Source organism: Schistocerca piceifrons, chromosome 2 (genome assembly GCF_021461385.2).
Source record: "Schistocerca piceifrons isolate TAMUIC-IGC-003096 chromosome 2, iqSchPice1.1, whole genome shotgun sequence".
Taxonomy (NCBI): domain Eukaryota; kingdom Metazoa; phylum Arthropoda; class Insecta; order Orthoptera; family Acrididae; genus Schistocerca; species Schistocerca piceifrons.
Genome location: NC_060139.1, coordinates 430,985,109 through 431,006,439, shown reverse-complemented (window position 1 = coordinate 431,006,439; position 21,331 = coordinate 430,985,109). Strand labels below are relative to the sequence as shown.

At 37.6% G+C, this 21,331-nt stretch overlaps 1 protein-coding gene across 1 annotated transcript in view; it reads left to right on the top strand.

Moving 5' to 3' along the window:
- LOC124775447 (Down syndrome cell adhesion molecule-like protein Dscam2) overlaps window positions 1-21,331 on the top strand; it is a 157,502-nt gene that overhangs the window by 27,756 nt on the left and 108,415 nt on the right. The window contains exons 4-6 of the mRNA XM_047250280.1: window positions 635-767; window positions 3,345-3,503; window positions 3,769-4,053. Of these exons, the coding sequence (XP_047106236.1) occupies window positions 635-767; window positions 3,345-3,503; window positions 3,769-4,053 (577 nt within the window). The remainder of the gene's footprint in view (window positions 1-634; window positions 768-3,344; window positions 3,504-3,768; window positions 4,054-21,331) is intronic.

The following is a 21,331-nucleotide window of genomic DNA, read 5'->3' as shown; positions in this document are numbered from 1 at the left end:
CCTCTCACGATGTCTAATGAGTCCTGAGGTCACTGATATAGAGTACCTGGCACTAGGTGGCAGCACAATGTACCTAATATGAAAAACATATGTTTTTGGGTATGTCTGGATACTTTTGATCACATAGTGTACTCAGCTTTCACATTTTGTGTGCACATTCCACCATCTTTCCCATCGACACTGCCATTCCTTTTTCTTCTCATTGTCAATAAATTTAATTACATTATCAGCAAGCCTTTTTGGTGGTAACTTTTCATGCTCGCACTGCAAGGTAATAAAGTGTCTTATTTTGAACCTGAATCACAAAGCTTCGCTTTAGCCAATACAAAACTTTTAAAACTGACATGTGTATGTGTATCTTGAAGTTTTCTCTCCATAATGAGTATTCCATGAAATTCTGAGATAGCAAGTGGATGATGTCAACTTCTTGCCACGATATTTCTGTTGAGAGACAGGCCGTCCTCTTCAGGTGAGTTGCAAGAAGTCAGTGACATCCAGCTGCAATCCCAAAATAACACCATATCTAGATGTATATGTTTCAGACATCATCAGCAGTCATTGTGTAACTTACCTTACCTGAATTTACACGTGTGTTCATAATTAATTTCATAACATAGCGTTTTATTCCCCACAGGCCTACCTTCATATACTTGGACCACCATTCATCAAGCCTATGCAAGACAAGACTGTCACAGCTGGTACAGATGCTATTTTCAATTGCTATGTCACAGGACATCCTATCATCAGCATCCACTGGGAAAAGGATGGTGAGCTGCAAAAAGTGTGTGGATAAAAAGTCACTGTTAAGAGTCAACATTACTTACTCTGGAGAAAAATTTATTCCTACCATAAAAAAATTTGGGTTTTAGAACTTATCTCCTTTCCAAATGGCAAATAAGCATGTGATTATTTCTTTCTGTTTATTTCATTAGTTAAGATAGTGCTCATTATTGGTGGTACTGATTTATTTATCATAATTCATATTCTTGATTGCAACAAGGGACAGTTACATATATGAATTTTCATGATTATCTACTTCTTTTCCTATCAACTTTTTTTCTTTTTAAACATGGAGTTCAATCTTAAAAGGTGAGCATGACCTATACATTTTTGTCTACACACTTTTAGGGCATTACCATTGTGGCAATCATGCCATGCAGAATTGGAGGATTTTATACAGCTATCAATATTAATTATTACTTTGGAATTTGCAATAGCAGGAAAAGCAGATGCCAGACTGAGGTTCATAGGGAGACCTGAAGGAAATGTAATTCATCCATGTAAGACTTGGGTCATTTGTTGAAGCAATTCTTGTGTGCTGTTCATCAGACTGGGAATTGTATCTGATTTACTGAAGAGATCCAATGAAGAACAATGTGTTTCATCACAGGTTCATTTACTTGACATGAGATTGGTACAGACAAGCTCATCAGACTACAATGGCAGGCCCTACAAGAAACGCATTGTGGATCATGGGCAGGTTTACTGTAGAAATTCACACAGTATCAGGCAGTTCATTACTTCCTGCCACATGCATCTCACAAAATGATCACAACAACAAAAAACAGAGAAATTAAATGTCATATACAGCTTTACCAACAATCCATTTGTGAACGTAATATAAAATGACAGTAAAAATAATGGTAACAGAAGAACCCTCTGCCATGTACCATAATGTGACCTGCAGGATATAGCTCTAAATGTAGATACTGACAGGTGCAGCAAGCACACGCTTTGATAGCTATGATGTGCATATTTCAAGATGGCCAAGTATTGGTTTTGTCTACTGTAAAGGTGCCAGTGAGAGAGTGCATGTCACTTGTTCTATTGTTTATGCCTGCAACCCAAATAAACAAACATTCTGCAATTTTTATTTGCTATTTGTAAATTTAAAAACATACCTAAAGTAAAAAAAATGCTTCTGTACAGTTGTAAATTTGGAATCTTTCATTATTAGTGGGAGCTCATACTAATGTCGTGCCAATAAACATAGGCAGATCTTAACATCACCTTGTACTGGACATCAATACCCCAGCCAGTGGTCAGAACAAGCTCACTGCTGCCAATGCTGCACTCTTATCACCAGAAGCTCAAAAAAATGATTCATCCCAAAGTTATAAATGTACTCAGTCTTGTTTGTGTGCCTTTTAATGACACAGCGACTCTGCTATTTGAGAAGTTGTTACTTCTGCTTCCTCAGCTATAGTAAGTGACCAATTTTAATATACTACACCTTTCTTAATATTTATATGATTACACTGTTAAGTATTACAGAATTTTAGTCGCCTATGTCCGTAAGAAAAGATGGACACTCTTGGCATACACAATGAAAATTGTTAATGGATCAGATTTGTAACAACTTGTGATGTGTAACATGTGAGAAGATTTCCAAATAACATACACTTTCTCAGAGAAGGAAAAAGTTAGATTCTGACCATTTATACATTTATATTTTTACTTTAATCTTCTGTAGACAGCATTTCAGTTTCCTCATTCAAACAGTCTTCTTTATAACAGGAGAAACTATCAATTATTGATAAAATTATTTAATTGGATAGGTAAAAAATCTACTCACCAAGTGGCAGAAGAACAGACACACAAATCAACTTATGGGTGACCTGAAGTCTTTTCATGATGCATCATGATGTATTTTTACTGCTTTGTTATCAGTTACTCAAGCTACTAAAGCAGAAAATTAGTTTTAACTTTCCCAGTGAAGCTTTCAGGAACTGCTATGAATGAAAAATAAATAGCAAGCTGTATTGTGATTTAATATTATCTTCATAGCAAACTTCATTTCACAGAATGTAGGTTAACATGCTGTAGCTCTGTTTCATTGGGAGTGACACGAAAAACTTCTTACTCAAAGCAGACACCATTAGAAATAGTAAGCATTTCAGTGACGAAATTTATTTTAGTTGAAAGACTAGTAAGAGTAGCAGCACTTTATACAGCACTGAAACCTGTTCCCCTTGATTAGCATGTTCCTGATAGACTGCATTCTCTGAAATTCTTTATGCCTTTCCCATTTTATTTAATATCCTCGTTCATCATATCACGCGCATCCAGATCTTAATTTGGGTAGTTTTCAGTTTATTTGTAGCCCTCCCTTTATAAGTACAAGCTTTAAGGCTGGTAAGTGATGACTGTTTCTATTTCTTTGTTACTGGTAATTAATACATTGATGTATCACTACCCTGTTTTAATATTCTTTACATTTAAACCAATAAATTAGTGAGTATAGTATTTTACAGACTGTATTACACAGAACTATGTGAAAACTACATAATTATAGTATACAACAGCTCTATTCAGATAATTTTTCCTTACACTCTTTGTTTCAGGAAGACCCCTTAATGAAACTGAGAGGCGAACATTGTTTCCCAATGGTACACTCTCAATAAAAGATGTTGATAAATCTGAGGACAGTGGAGCATATGTATGCATTGCTAGAAATCCTAGTGGGCGTTCAGCCAGAAGAAAAGTTAAAGTTCAAGTATTAGGTATGTGTAACAGAACTAATTCAGTGGAAGTTAATGTACATAATAGCTGCATTTATTCCTTTCAATCTAGAACTGTTGAGAGCTTTGATCCTCAGGCTATGTGCTGAGGAAGACCACAGCATTGTGGCCAAAGTGTTGGATATTTTAGTATTTGCTTATTTTGTGTTTTATAAGTGATGAAACAATACACTCACAAGGACTTTAATGAGATTGATCAATATTGTTCAAATATTTAATATGTGAATCACACTTGTATCCATTCCAGAGGCACCAGAAATAGATCCTATTTTAATAAAACCAAAATTGCAGAGAGGTATGAGAATACATTTGACATGCATTGTGAGCAAAGGAGACAGTCCAGTATCAATTGTATGGTTGAAAGATGGCTCGAATATTTCTCAAGGACAAGGAATTACAGAAAAGACTATAGATGACTTCTCAAGTACTTTGAGTTTCAGCAGTCTTACTGTAAAACACACAGGAAATTACACCTGTCGAGCAACAAATGCTGTAGCTGTGGCAAACTATACAGTGCCTGTTGTGGTAAATGGTATGTCACAACTAATAATCCTATTATCGTTCAAATGCATTATTATTTATTCTTATTATTGTTGTTGTTATTGTTGTATATGTGATGCTGCAACATGGCATGTTAAGATGTAGAAGCAAATAAATTGTGCACAATAATATCTTAAAAACTTTCACACAGGCCCTGGTCTAGAGGGGGGGGGGGGGGGGGGGGAAGGGGGAAGGGGGAGTTAACTGGGGTATCTGCCCGGGTGGCAATATCAGGGGGCCCCAAATTCATTTTCTAGAAGAAAAAAGGGTTGTTTCACAAAGCACTTAGCATCCAGCACATGTTTGTCTATTGATTATTTGTGTGATTTTGATACACATCTCCATTGGTTTTTGAACATTTTTGAAGACATACTAAGTTAATTTCTAAACAAATCATACGTTTATTTTTGAATGCATGCATAGTGTACATGATGTCTCTGCCAGGGGAATCTCCATCGCATCGAGAAATAAAAAACTTTCCCGCCGACAAAAGGGAATGGGGCTATACAAGCTGAGTAAATTAAAACCGAACGGGTGAATGCCAATCACTGTTAGTTTATGTGGCTAACTGGGTGTGTGAATGATCAGCGTTGTTATAATTATTAGTGAAATCTGTATATTCTGACTACCGGAGTGGGAATAAATAATTAACAGAAGTAATACGGTAAGAAAGATTACCTATTAATCATCTCTGTGTATCCAAGAAAATGAAATTTTGCAGATAATTTTTGTAAATTGATACACTACTACAGGCCAGTTGGTTTTAATGATGGCAGAAATAGTTACAGACTTAGTGATAACAAAATTGTTTGTTATAACGAGGAAGGAGAAGAAACGGGGACATCAGACAAATTATATGGAAGAATATGAAGATTCCAAATTTGTAAGAAAATATCATAGTACAACTTTTCAATTGCATGTTTGAGAAACTGGAGTGTAGGAATGAAATGTGGAACAGTTTCCTAACATAAAACTTTGTGCTTGTAGTAGGCCTAATAGGCATTTGCTATTGGCACTTTGTGAATTATATTCTGTCGTTTTTATTTATGTAAATGAGGTAGATAAAATGACCATTCCTACTACTATTCATGTTAACAGCTTTTTTTCAGTATTAACAATGACATTTTGATTTTTCATGCAGTGAAACATTTGATGAGGTAATGGATTCTTTTGCAGAAAGGAAAGCATATCATATAAGGCTGTAGCAACATTAGAGGGGAAAAAATGCTGTGAACTAAGGATTGAAGAAATTTGTACTGTCTTGCTTGTCTCTTGTCTTTACTGGTTTTATGTCTCCTGTAGGCCTACTTAATTTTATGTCACATGAAAATTTTTTCTGAGGAGTTATTATTCTCCAGTTACAACCCCCCCCCCCCCCCCCCCCCAATAGTAATCATGAGGCTAAGAGCAGGAGAGGCATCGTAGGACATTTTAATTTCCACTGTCCTGAACAGAAGTCTGATGGCTTCCATTACAAAATATACCCATTTAAGTTCCACAGAGCCAAGTACAGTGACGTGCAGTAGAAGAATGCTGTGTGAAGAGGTGTGGCACTGCACTTTGTCACACTTAAGACCAAACAACATTTCTTACATTTCTTCCAACGTATATGTTTTACATATCAAACTATTCAGAAATATGTGCTCTACAAAATGAACGTATTTTTGAAAAATCAATTTTTTTTAATTTTTTTACTCCTTTGTCAAACACACAAAAGGGTTGGGGGAGGGGCGCCACTATCTAGTTTTTGCCCTGGTTCGGAAATATCGTAAATCTGAGGCTGTTCACATACATATAAAAGCCATCAAGTGACATGCAAACTATTCACTAATCCAATCTGAATATATAAACTAAAATAAATACAGTTCATTGTCAAAATATGATCGTATTGGCTTCAAAAAGATACTGTAGTGCATCATAGTAATCACTGTAGTTTTCAGTTAGGCTAATTAGTTTAATGAGTCCTGACAACAGCATTATGAATTTTCAAAACTATGTCTGTACACTGTCATCTTGTTATCACGAATGGAGTAAGGTATCAGGTAGTGAGGAGGAGTTTTCTGGGCAGTTCTCAAATTGTAACTAATCTTTAAATTATGATTCAGTGTGCTGCAGGGCAAGTGACGCATAACAATAAACACATTTACTCCACCTATCAGCTATCAAAGCTGGAATAAATAAAGCACAGCTGACATGAACCCAAATTAGAATAGAAGCAAAATCTTCACTTTTGTAACTTTTAAACAACAACTTTTAAACAACTGTTTTGTAACATAAAGGGAAATGGTAGAAAGTGTGAAGAAAGAGGTAGGTGCATGGCTGAATGGCTACAGATTGGACATGCAATACTGAGGTCATCAGTGTTCAACAGAGTGTCAAACGGATTAAAGGTGGGGCCTAGAAAAATCTGTAATAACTGACATAGACCAGACACCAAAAGTCACCACAATCTTGAAAATGTAAAACACCATAAAGAGGAGTAGAGATATATTGTGTGGAATTACTTACATAAATTCCATAAAAACCATTCCATTCCCCCATGCTGCCAAACCGGGAGCACTAACAGGAAAACTATGTAACAGTAAATACTAGCCTTGAGTACTGAGGCCACACATAACCCATAGCGGAGGCACAGTATGAAACAGATACCTGATTGATGAACTGTTTAAACTGGAAAGTGGGAATTATAGCAGAAAGGAAATAGAAACATCACAACCCTTGGAGGGAGGGGAACATGATTTTTTTTTAAAAAAAAAAAGGAAAAATATTGTGTTATTACATTAAAGAACACATAAACCTGGCCAATTCCAAGTTGGCTTTGACAATGCATTTGATTGACAACCAGCATCAGCTGCAGCAGGTTAGTGGTAACTGTCTTACTATCCAATCTAATCTAATCTAAAACTGTGTGCCAGACTGAGACTCGAACTTGAACTAAAGGTGTGAGGATGGGGCGTGAGTCATGCTTGGGTAGCTCAGTTGGTAGAGCACTTGCCTGCGAAAGGCAAAGGTACCGAGTTCGAGTCTCGGTCTGCCAGGAAGTTTCATATCAGCGCACACTCCACTGCAGAGTGAAAATCTCATTCTGGTAATCTAATCTAATCTTACACCCTGCAGAGAAAGGTCAGATACTCAGTGTCCTGAAAGAAACTTGAATCTTAAGAAGTCTTCATTGCCTTCCTCTCAAAACAATTAATGAAAACAGCCATGCATCACATACATATTTTAATTAAATATGACATTATTTAGGTAGGTTAAGGTGAGCATGTAATGTAATATTTTCCTTACTCTTTCTTTTTTAAATGCACAAGTTCTCTTCCTTCTACTGTTGTAATGGTTCCGACTCCTTTCTGCTGTTATTTCCTGCTTCCCCAGTTTAAACAGTTCACCAATCACATATCTTTTTCATACTGTGCCTGTGCTATGGGTCATATGCAGCTTCAGTACTCACGCCTAATACTTACTATTACACAGTTTTCCTGTTGGTGTTCCCAGTCAGGCAGCATGGGGGAATGGTTTTTATAAAATTTATATTAGTAATTCCACACAATATGTGCTTTCTCTTCCCCTCTTTATGTACTTTACATGTTTTAAGATTCTGGTGATTTCTGGTGTCTGATCATGATGTCAGTTCTTACCAGATTTTTCTAAGTCCCTCCTTTTATCCTTTTCACACAGAACTTCTGCCCCACGACAACATTATAGTGATGATGATCTCTGATGGTTAAGTGATTTTATAAAACCATTTGCTGATGCATGACATGGCAGTCAGTTGGGCCCACCTGTCCCATCTGTGGCCAGAATGGCAGTGCTTATGAGATGATATAAAAAGGTTATGTGAAAGAAAATGTCAGCTGTGTAAGTAGTGATTGCAGATAATAACTGATCTTGTAACAGTTCTTGGAGATGACTCATAATTGATGTAATTAGTTTAAAATCATTTTATAGATACCTCGCAGCAGAATATGAAATGAAAATTTGAAATATTTGCAGTGAACAGTGAAGTATATGGAGCTGAACAGCAGCCAACAATGACTGAACACCTCTATACAGAAATAATCTCTTGACTTGAATAGAAGTAACTACACAAGAGTATCAAAATTTGACAATCTAAATGTGCTTAAACTGATATAACAGCCTCATGCACATAAGTGAACATAAATACTGGTAAGCATATGTAAGTCAATTAGAAAAGTCATATGTTTCAGCCAGTCTTCAATTGAAGATTCTTTCAGTAGCTCAGTGGTTACATTCGAGAATACTGACCAGAAGGTCTCAGGTAAAAAAAAAGTCTGAGTCAATCAGTTAATAAACTTCCTCCACAAGAATGAAGAGACATTAAATGCTTTTACTTTCCTTACATTTGTAAGTTTGGATTAATACTATATTATAGTCAGAATAAAAAGAAAGAACATTAGAAGAAAGTGCCAAAGGAGGATCCAAAAAATTGTCTATTTGGGAGAAGCAGGATACTTCACATTTATTTTATTTTCTTGACTATTAGTTTTATTCAAACTAAGTTTTTCTTTTTAAATTAAATATTTGTGTTTTTCCAAATAAACACGCAGGAGAGTATTTGGTATGGGCTAAACAGGATATTAGAGGCCAATTTTTATTAAAAATAAGGTCACAGGTCAGTTCCCAGAAAGGACTCCACTTGCCACTTTTTTTGCTAGTGGAAATTTTTGTTAATGATCAAATGCCAAGTTGTTTAAGTTTAAGACTTGAAGTAAAACTAAACTATGCAGCTGTTATTTCAGTCATAGCACTTGTCCTTCACAATAACGTCACATCAAAATCACATTCCAGTCCATATGCAAAGGCAGGGTACCACTGAAACATAACACTTACTGTAGCACTGGGAGCATATTTACCACTGACACCAGTATACAATCAGGACAGAAAACTCATACATTACAAAATATACAAACATCACAAAAATGTAAGATATTTCAAGAACATCCCAGAAATTACAAATACTAAATAACAAGTAATTGGTGATTGTTGGGTTTGATCTGGTGACCCATAGCATGCAATGCTAACCGCTACACTACAATGCATTTACCACAGCTCGTATTACTGCTGCCTCTCTTTGAGAAACAGTGACCTGCTGTTTCAGAAGTTCTCACTGGAGCTGACTACATCATCTTGCTCTTTCAGAAGTACTCATGCGTGCCAACTATATAATCCTGCAGCTAGAACTTGTCAGTGGTGCTCTATATGGTGATAACAGCAGATCCTTGTGTTTTGGTCACACTGTTACTTGCTCTTCACCATGAAAAGCATTGACCATAGTTCCTTCCATCAAAGCTTCATTATATTTGCGTGGGTCTTCAGTTTGCTTGAATCTGTTATTATCGGTCTGCTCTTCTGAACTGTAGTAGAGCTTTATACAGAAGACACGGACAATCTCTCTGTTTTTGTCTTCTTGAAATGTCATTATACTTGACTGTGTTTGTGACATCCAACAAGTGTCAAATGATACAGTACAGCCCAAAGTAGCATTTAGCAACTTTTCCAATAGTCTCATTTTTCACACAGATGTAAAAATCCTGAACTGTATCTCACTGGCTGATGTTTGGTGTTATAGAGCTCTTGGTCTTTACCCTGGGTGCCTAGGCTCCATATACTAGCCAGCCACATTGCTTCTTTGATTCTGGTGAGACATATTTCACATAGTCTATGTGATTATTGCCTGGTAGTATTCGGAACAGTGCATGCATTGTTGTTACAGCCTTAAGACCTTGGAGCAGAAGGAATGGTGTGAAATCTGTAATGTCTTGCTTTGCTGCATTGTATGTGAATCTCACGACAGGTAGTATACTATTCCAGTCTGTCTGTTTGACATAAATGTACATCACAAGTACATCTGCCAACATCACATTACAGCATTCTGTGAAGCTAATCATCTGTGGATGGTAGACGGTTGTCATTCTGACAGTGAAACTATCGCTGATATGAGTCTCGACTCAAAAACTTTTCCACAATGATAGATCATCACATAGGGTGCTACAAAAAGATATCTATTGCAATTTCTGGTGGCTTCAGCACTCAGCATACCTTTGGGGACATTGCAGTCAACCTCCACAGAGTGTCACTTTCAATCTCATGGAATGAGGCGGGATAGGTATCAAATGCCTCTTCGGTAACTGTGGTACATGCTTCATTCATTGGCATTCCTTACAGTGACTCACACAGTGTCTAATGGATTGACAGACACCAGGTAAGTGATACCTGCAGCTCATTCAGTCTAGAGTCTTCACAAAACCCGGGTGACCAGATGGGGGAGTGTCATGAAAATACTTCATGGCTGCTGCCTCCACATGAGCTGGGATGATGAGCAACCACTTCCACCCCACTGGATCATAGTTCTTCTTACAGAATGTTCTGTTTATTAATTGGAATCCTCCTTCAGTTGGTTCTTCATAATTCAAGGCTTCTGTGGTTTTCAACTGTGCTGGATCTTCTGCCTGTTCAGTTGCAGTATCATTTAACGCAGTTATGACTGAAATTTCATTGCTGCTGCTGTGTTCTGGCAAAGGATGCCTTGAAAGACAGTCAACACCCTTGTCTTTGCACTAGTTTTTGTATACGATTGTGATGACATACTCCTGGAGCCTCAGTGTCCGTCTCACCAATTGACATGAGAGAGCCTTCAAGCTAGTCACTCAGCATAGAGAATGTTGATCCATCACAATGGTGAGTGGTTTACTGAATAAATGTGGCTGGTATTTGTTGATAGCCCAAAGAACTGCAGGGCAATCAGCTACAGAGCAAATCATTGTGGACTTGGAGAATATAAGCTATCACCTTTTCAACACCTCTCTGAATTTGTACTAGAACTGCCCTATCCCAAAACCACTAGCATCAGTGTGAAATTCTGCCTCAGCATTCTCATTGTATAATGCTAGAATTGGAGAAAGTGTTAGCAGCTTCATAAGGACAATGAAAGACCTTTCTTGCACCTTGTTTCATATAAATTTAGCATCACCCTGCAGGAGCCCTTGCAAGGGACTTGACTTGATACAGAAGTCCTTTATGAATTGCCAGTAGTACAAGCACATTCCAAGAAAATTTCTCATCTCACAAATATGCTGAGGAATTGGAAAAACTGTAACTGATCTTATTTTCTATAGACTGGGACAGACTCCATTACCATTCACTATGTGTCCTGAGATATTTATTTCCTGGGTGAAAGAGGCACTCTTTTGGATTCAAGCAGAGACATGCAGTGTGGACACACATCAACACGATTGTCAGACAACTTAGATGTTCTTCAAATACCTTCAAAAAAGACAATGTCATGCAGACAGCAAATAAATCCATTTAAGATGTTGAACCACATCCCTTTGAAGGCAGTTTTTTTTCCTGTTCAGCCCCATCAACCTCAATTTGCTAGAAGCCTTTCTGCATGTTTTAATATGCCTCCTTGCACTGTTGGCATCAGTAACAGGAAAACCAACTAACATAGCAAATATAGGCAATTAATTACAACGTGGCCATTTGCATGACAATATAAAATGAGCAAATGGCTGTTAAAAACAATATATGTTTCTAACTTTTGTCCTCATTAATGTAGGGATTCTTCTTTGACAGGTTGTCTAGTTCAATGATTTCACTTCCTTCAAGAGGAATTTGTTTTTGCTTTCATATACGTATGGAAAAATGCAATAATGAAGCAGGAACTGAAATTTCACTTCAATTTTTTAAAGTGAATTCATTCACTTCACAGTACTCAACACACAGGGCATAGTAAGAAGAGAACATTTACAAAAACCAATATTCAACAGAGCTCAACAGGCTTACATCCATCTAATTTCATCTTAACTTACAGTATCAGATTCCAAAGTCCAACCAACTATGCCATCATACAGTTACAACTGACTCATGACTCAACTAGACTCAGACTGACTTCTGCTTGTAACACACACAAATCAACAAGTGCACTGATAAATAAAGTCACAGTTCAAATATTAGAAAATACACCAACCTTTCATGTTACAAAGATATTTGTACAGTATCAATATCACTGAAGTTGTTTCTAAAAAGATACAAATCAATTTAACATTTCATAAAAGCAATGATTATAGGAAATAATAAGTGTTATATTAATGATATAAAAAGGTAATTACTTTATCATTTCATACATTGCTATCTACAATGCTTTATGAAAAATGAGATGAGCCGAGCATATCCATTACAATGTTCATAGCTGAGAAATATTTTGTTTCTTTCAAGCAGTCTAGGGTGTAACCAGTGCGCAGCAACGGATTGACGCCTTTCTTGGTGATTTGGTTGAATCATCAGTAGACAGTTCAGAAATGTCATAAATTGTTTTTATTCTTCACAAGGACCAAGGAACTCTTTGAATTTTCAATGATCATCTTGCAGCATCTTCTCCACTTTCTCCCATATTATCTATTGTTCTGTTGGCAACACTCTATGAGTGCTGGCTAACTGGTGGACAACCTTCTGTGTTGATACAGTGTTTTACCTCAGGCTGCTTGGTTTATCTTTCCTCCACTGTGCACTTGAAAGCATCTGAAAACTGACTCAGTATGGCTGTCACTAGCTGATGTTTTTCCTCAGTCAGGCTAGATCCTATTGGCAATTTGGTAATAGTTGTAGCAGAGCACGAACCTTCATAGATGACACTAATATTCCCTTCTTGAACTGGTTCAAATGTCCCTATGCACCTACCTTTAGGAATATGTTGTGGCACTTGTGACACCTAGTGATCCAGAGTTCTCCTTGGCTACCTACAATGCTTGTGATTATCACTGGCATGTAGATTTCTTTTGTAAGCCTGAGTAGCATTCTGCAATCAAAAAAAGCCTCATAGTTTAACTGAGCATCTTGACTGGTGCTGATGGGGACTGGCTACGGCGTGTTGAGGAATGACATCATCTAGGGTATGGTGATGAGCTTCAGTCCACAGGTCAACTACAATTGTCTGCAGTGGACTGGCAGAATAGTAGTGCTGTGATAGTTTCTGTCTTGCAGCATAGTAGTCATCTAAAACTTACATTCTTTCTCTGCAGTACCACACAACATGTCCAGGGTATCCACAGTGAAAACAGAGCAGCATGTTGTCCATTGTCTTCCAAATGGCTGTTCTTCTGTGATGCATTTTACTCAGTGGAGGAGCTGGTTGTATCTGCATTGATCATATGCCAGTTTATCATTTGATGGCAGCACCATATGTCAGAGTTGGTTGAGGCCATTACTCATGGTGTATTTGACTGGTGGTGGAGACCGGTGCTAAGATTGATACACCTCTTCTTCAACATTCTCTGTTACCTCCTTGTGTATGGGATTGACATTCATGGCTGCTATTTCTTATGTGTTTGGTCTGCCATAAAATACTGTACTTCTTCTCATTAAACCTGGTGTATGAAAGAAGCAATATCATCATAGTCTTAAACAACTTCCATAGGCACCACATTCAGGAGATTATAATGCCTCTTTCATCAAACTCTTTTCTGTTGCATTTCCTTGACGCACAGGCACCACTTGATGAATTACTATGTTTTGTGATATTCATTATCAGAAGATCTTGTGTGGTACATATCTTCTGTGACTCTTGCCATCAGATGTGAGATTTGTTGTCTCCTGTCATATCTGGACTCACAGTATTGCTATGGGCCAAAACATTCTGAATGTATGACTGTGTTGTTTGGCCACGACATTTGGCATTGCTCTTCAGTTGCTAAGCAGCCTTGCTGCTGATTGCCCTCAAAAGTTTTCTTCTGTTTGGCTTGGAATTTGTTCTGGCTATTGAACTTCTCTTCATTGTTCTAAAGCCATTGCTGGGCTACGTCACCTAAGTATACATTTGCCAAACACATCATGTCATCCCATCTGTTGTATTTGGCAAACTGGTCAAATCCTTACAGCCATTTCGATGGATCCTGATTGGTATCTCTGGAAAACATCAAAAGATGCCTGATGTGCAGCTGACTTACTGCTGTCTTGGAATCCATCAATATCTTGATATGCATCTTAGGAATGATGTATTGCATGTATTCTGGTTCCTGTCGGTGTAGGCATTGGCTCTTATGTTGTTTAATTGGAGCTATGTCGATGTAAATGTCTTGATGTACCTGGTGTCTCTACCAAACAGTGTGTAAAAAATGCAATCAAGTCCAAATCTGAAAGCAGAGTCAACAATGAAACACAACATTTAGCACTGGAAGCACATTTATTACTGACACCAATATACAATCAGAATAGAACTGTCCTGCCAGTATTTTTTAAAAAAATGAACATTCCAGAATAAACAAAAATTACGAACATAAGATTTTTCAAGAACCTTTCAGAAATCACATATGCCAAATAGCAAATTCCTGGTGGTCAGCTTTGATCTGGTGACACCAGCACACCAGACAGTGATGCTAACCACTGCATTACACCACATATACCAGTTCTTGAGGAAATATAGTTGTCAGTGCATTGGATGAGGAGTCTGGCATGGATGACACAGTACTCCTTAAGAGGAGAGTCCATGAATAAATTCCAGTACCTACAGAAAATGAATCCAACAAGAGCCAAAATGCAAAGAGAATGGCATTTATTAACAATTTATTTACACCAAACAGCTACAAAGCTGAAAATGAGAAATAATATTATAAACTACCTTTTATACAGCAAATTTGTTGCAAACAATGTATCAGAGTTATTAAAATGTGTACAGTTCACAATGAAAATCTGAATTGCCATCTTAAGGCTTAATACTAATAAATGGTGCCTGCACAGCTGCAATTAGCTTCTATCTGCTTTCTGTAACAGTAAGCCAGGTGAAATTAAGACTTCCAGTTTTAATCATTTCAATCTCAAAAAGTTTTGACTCTGTTTTTGCTTGAGTGTGCATTCCACACGTAATTACATAAAGATGAGATGTAATAATTTCAAAGTGTGACTTAAAATAACACCTTGTTAAGTTCAAGTGTTTCCTTGATATTTTACTTTACACAGTCATAACACATTTTCAACCTTTTTCAGGTCATGATTTGTTCCATTATTTGTCCAGTCATGATTGTACTACGAATTAAAGTCAACAGCAACTTCTTTCCATGTCTTTTCTTTGTTGGCAGTAGTAACCTTAACCATTCTTCTCCCTTTCTATTGTCTTTATACAGACAATACAATTTTCAGCAATAAATCCTTTTCAGCTGCGGATAAGTTTGGAGAGCACGCGTTTTTTTGCTTATTTTCCTCCATCTTAACAACATGGCACTTTTTATAAAAACACTTCGTATATATAACATATGATTGATACTGTGGGCACAGAGCAATAATTGTATGAACAGTCATTTTCAACATTGTTGCCAAGTGTGTAACATGTTAATTTAGATCAAGACAAAACCTCACTCCTAACAGCCTGAAGTGTAATAAAACAAGACCACTGTTGACTTGGTTCACAACTACTCCAAAAATAAATGAGTTTACTTCTTCATAATACAATGGTAAGCTCTATAGTAAAATAACCAAAAACCAACTTTAAATCTCAGTTAGTCCGTTATGACCAGGATACATCAGCCGGTATGTACTTTTCAATGTCAATAAACTTTACTGGCAGCTGTACACATGAAGATATTTTATTTTATTATGAAAGCAACCAGTTTCAGCAATTTTTCAAGTCAATGAACTTATCGTATAGCACAATAAAACTGGATATTGTGAATTCCAGTTATTGTCCAAATGCTTCATAAGATGACATGACAGCAACTCAGCTGCTGTCATGTCTTCGTATGAAGCATCTGCACAACAATTGGAATTCACAATATCAAGTTTTATGGCACTATACAGTAAGTTTGTTGATTTGAAAAAAATGTATGGGGCCTGAAGATGGCAAAATGAATTGCTGAAACTGGCTGCTTTCAGAATAAAATAAAATATCTTAAGTGTACGGCTGTTGATAAAGTTTACTGACAATGAAAAGTGAACTTGTTTCACTTTAACTATGAACCCATCCTATACTGCTCCTGTATAAACAATGAAGATAAAATCAGATTTAATAACAACTCACATAGTGACTGTTATCTTCCATCTGTCAATGGAACACTAAGAAATCTTGATACATACATAATGCTTTAAAGTGACTTGTCGAGTGTGCAGTTTTTATAAACGTAGTTGCAGCTCAGTTATCTTATATTAAGGCATGTACAGTGCAACTCATTGCCACTTCAGTGCCACATTTGCTTTCAATCTGGCTTGTTCTGTTCATCTGCAGTGATTGTTTTTGCTAGTGCTGTTTTGCTCTTGTTTCGTTTTTTATGATGGCAAGTTTAAGTAAGCAATGTGCAGCTATGAAATTTTGTTTTCTACTCACTAAAAATGCTGCTGGAACTGTTTTAATATTGAAAACGGCCTACCAAGATGAGGCTATGGGAAAAACTCAAGTGTATGGGGTGTTTGAGAGATTTAAAGATAGTGTAATGTCAATTGATGACAAATCTCATTCTGGACATCCATCAACTGCTCGCATTGACAAAATATTGAAAAAATTCAAGAACTTGTGCTCACAGACTGCCGACAGACAACTGCTCAACTGTCAGAGATTAGTGGGTTATTTTGGAGTTTGGTTCAGAGAATTTTAACAGATGATTTGGAAATGAAAAGGGTTGCTGACAAATTTGCTCCTCAGGTTCCGACTGAAAATCAAAAGGAATGTCGAAACATATCGTGCTTTGAAACAACAGCCTGAAGTTGATCCACATTTTCTGTCAAGGGTCATTATTGGTGATGAGTCAAGGTTCTATGATTATGACTCAGAAACAAAGCAACAGTGAAGCCAACAGAAGACATCCAAAAAAATGTTGTCAAGTTAAATCAAAAGTCAAAAGAATGCTGATTTGATTTTTTTATGCCAAGGGTCTAGTTCATTCAGAGTTTGTTCCCCCAAGTCAGACCATCAATCAGACCTTTTATTTGGAAGCTTTAAGAAGATTGCCCCCCATGAACCACGGACCTTGCCGGGAGGTTTGCTTGCCTCAGCGATAGAGATGGCCGTACCGTAGGTGCAACCACAACGGAGGGGTATCTGCTGAGAGGCCAGACAAACGTGTGGTTCCTGAAGAGGGGCAGCAGCCTTTTCAGTAGTTGCAGGGGTAACAGTCTGGATGATTGACTGATCTGGCCTTGTAACACTAACCAAAGCGGCCTTGCTGTGCTGGTACTGTGAACGGCTGAAAGCAAGGGGAAACTACAGCCATAATTTTTCCCAAGGGCATGCAGCTTTACTGTATGGTTAAATGATGGTATCATTCTCTTGGGTAAAATATTCTGGAGGTAAAATAGTCCCCCATTCAGATCTCTGGGCGGGGACTACTCAAGAGGATGTCGTTATCAGGAGAAAGAAAACTGGCGTTCTACAGATCGGAGCGTGGAATGTCAGATCCCTTAATTGGACAGATAGGTCAGAAAATTTAAAAAAGGAAATGGATAGGTTAAAGTTAAATATAGTGGGGATTAGTGAAGTTTGGTGGCAGGAGGAACAAGACTTCTGGTCAGGTGAATACAGGGTTATAAATACAAAATCAAATAGGGGCAATGCAGGAGTAGGTTTAATAATGAATAAAAAAACAGGAGAGTGGGTATGCTACTACAAACAGCATAGTGAACGCATTATTGTGGCCAAGACAGACACGAAGCCCATGACTACTACAAGTTTATATGCCAAACTAGCTCTGCAGATGATGAAGAAATTGATGAAATATATGATAAGATAAAAGGAATTATTCAGGTACTGAAGGGAGACGAAAATTTAATAGTCATGGGTGACTGGAATTCAAGAGTAGGAAAAGGGAGAGAAGAAAACATAGTAGGTGAATATGGATTGGGGGTAAGAAATGAAAGAGGAAGCTGTCTGGTAGAATTTTGCACAGAGCATAACTTAATCATAGCTAACACTTGATTCAAGAATCATAAAAGAAGGCTGTATACATGGAAGAATCCTGGAGATACTAGAAGGTATAAGATAGATTATATAATGGTAAGACAGAGATTTAGGAACCAGGTTTTAAATTGTAAGGCATTTCCAGGGGCAGATGAGGACTCTGACCACAATCTATGGGTTATGAACTGTAGATTAAAACTGAAGAAACTTCAAAAAGGTGGGAATTTAAGGAGATGGGACCTGGATAAACTGACTAAACCAAAGGTTGTACAGAGTTTCAGGGAGAGCATAAGGGAACAATTGACAGGAATGGTGGAAAGAAATACAGTAGAAGAAGAATGGGTAGCTCTGAGGGATGAAGTAGAGAAGGCAGCAGAGGATCAAGTAGGTAAAAAGACGAAGGCTAGGGTAACAGAGGCCTTGGGTAACAGAAGAAATATTGAATTTAATTTATGAAAGGAGAAAATAGAAAAAACGCAGGAAATGAAGCAGGCAAAAAAGAATACAAACGTCTCAAAAATGAGATTGACAGGAAGTGCAAAATGGCTAAGCAGGGATGGCTAGAGGACAAATGTAAGGATGTAGAGGCTTATCTCACTAGGGGTAAGATAGATACTGCATACAGGAAAATTAAAGAGAGCTTTAGAGAAAAGAGAGCCACTTGTATGAATATCAAGAGCTCAGATGGAAACCCAGTTCTAAGCAAAGAAGTGAAAGCAGAAAGGTGGAAGGAGTATATAGAGGGTCTACACAGGCGATGTACTTGGCGACAATATATGGAAATGGAAGAGGATGTAGATGAAGATGAAATGGGAGATACGATACTGTGTGAAGAGTTTGACAGAGCACCGAAAGACCTGAGTCAAAACAAGGCCCCGGGAGTAGACAACATTCCATTGGAACTACTGACGGCCTTGGGAGAGCCAGTCCTGACAAAACTCTACCTGGAACAGCAGTTGAACGGAATGGACAGTGTCTTGAAAGGAGGATATAAGATGAACATCAACAAAAACAAAATGAGGATACTGGAATGTAGTCAAATTAAATCAGGTGATGCTGCCGGAATTAGATTAAGAAATGAGACACTTAAAGTAGTAAAGGAGTTCTGCTATTTGGGAAGCAAAATAACTGATGATGGTCGAAGTAGAGAGGATATAAAATGTAGACTGGCTATGGCAAGGAAAGCATTTCTGAAGAAGAGAAACTTGTTAACATCGAGTATAGATGTAAGTGTCAGGAAGTCGTTTCTGAAAGAATTTGTATGGAGTGTAGTCATGTATGGAAGTGAAACATGGACGATAAATAGTTTGGACAAGAAGAGAATAGAAGCTTTTGAAATGTGGTGCTACAGAAGAATGCTGAAGATTAGATGGGTAGATCACATAACTAATGAGGAGGTATTGAACAGAACTGGGGAGAAGAGGAGCTTGTGGCACAACTTGACAAGAAGAAGGGACCGGTTGGTAGAACATGTTCTGAGGCATTGAGGAATCACAAATTTAGCATTGGAGGGCAGCGTGGAGGGTAAAAATCATAGAGGAAGACCAAGAGATGAATACACTAAGCACATTCATAAGGATGTAGGTTGCAGTAAGTACTGGGAGATGACGAAGCTTGCATAGGATAGAGTAGCATGAGGAGCTGCATCAAACCAGTCTCAGGACTGAAGACCACAAACAACAACATGAAGTTTGTACAACAGTGTTCATAAAAAAAGATCCAATTTGCGGCAGACATGAGACTGATTCTTCCACCACAACAATGCACTTGCACACCCAGCCCTCTTTGTTAGACATATTTTGGCTAAAAATGGCCTGGTTCTGCTGCCCCATGCATATCACTCTTCTGCCCTGACTCAGTGTGACTTTTTCTTATTTTTACACATGAAAAGGGACATGAAAGGACACCGATTTGACAACATTGAAGAAGTCAAGAAAAACAGTAGGAGCAGCAGTGGGACAAATGTGTTAATTGTAACGGAGAGTATATTGAAAGGCTAAGGTTGTTTTGTAAGCAATTTTAAAACACATAGCTTTCAAAAAAATAATTCTGTTTTTTTTCCGGTACCCCTTCATATCCATAACTTTCTTCCAGATGCCATTTCTTTAAATTTTTCTGTTATGTATTTCTGTGCTTCTTCAAAATCGACGATTACTGAGATATTGCTTCAGAAAGTTGCCAGTGGGTTACAGTTCTGAATCACAGAGATTGGTTAAAAAGAATTATTTATTCATATTGTTGTTGAAGAGAATTTCTGTTCCCCAGCATGAATTTAATTTCAAATAAATATTACTCATACAAGTATCCAGTATTTTTATCATTTCTTTAGTATCAGTAAACCACTGATTCTTTAAAGAATCAAACCCCATATATAAAACAGCTTCAAACATCTGATTGATTTACAAATGAGTTAACGTGTCATATAACAAGGAAGAAAAAAGGTTAGGAGGTCTGTTGGAAGTCATTAAGTGCTCTCATTGTGAAACACTGGATGAATATAGTTTAGGTAATTTGCAGCCCATTACAAGCAAAAGCAAGCTTTTCATACATCTCAATTGTTCAAAAAGAATTCGGGCTTGCAGCTGGCCATTGTAAACTTCACTGCACGATATTTCGGCTGGGCAACTGCCAGCCATCTTCAGGTGAGCTGAACGAGGACTCATCTCAATGTTTATGATGTGTCTCCTGAACTATGTGCCATATGATTATACAGGGTGATTCAAAAAGAATACCACAACTTTAAAAATGTGTATTTAATGAAAGAAACATAATATAACCTTCTGTTATACATCATTACAAAGAGTATTTAAAAAGGTTTTTTTTTTCACTCAAAAACAAGTTCAGAGATGTTCAATTTGGCCCCCTCCAGACACTCGAGCAATATCAACCCGATACTCCAACTCGTTCCACACTCTCTGTAGGATATCAGGCGTAACAGTTTGGATAGCTGCTGTTATTTCTCGTTTCAAATCATCAATGGTGCCTGGGAGAGGTGGCTGAAACACCATATCCTTAACATACCCCCATAAGGAAAAATCGCAGGGGGTAAGATCAGGGCTTCGTGCTACATTTTAATCACTCGTTCTCAACCATCCAGAACTTTTCCCTTTGCACAAACACCCATTCTCTGTAAACTGTTTATACCAACGTTTAATACACCACCTATCAGGAGGTTTAACCCATTCTTCGTTCGAAATGCATGCTGAACAACTGTCGTCGATTCACTTCTGCCGTACTCAATTAACACAAAAAGCTTTCTGTTGAGCGGTCGCCATCTTAGCATCAACTGACGCTGACGCCTAGTCAGCAGCGCCTCAAGCAAACAAATGTACAACTAAATGAAACTTTATAGCTCCCTTAATTCGCCGACAGA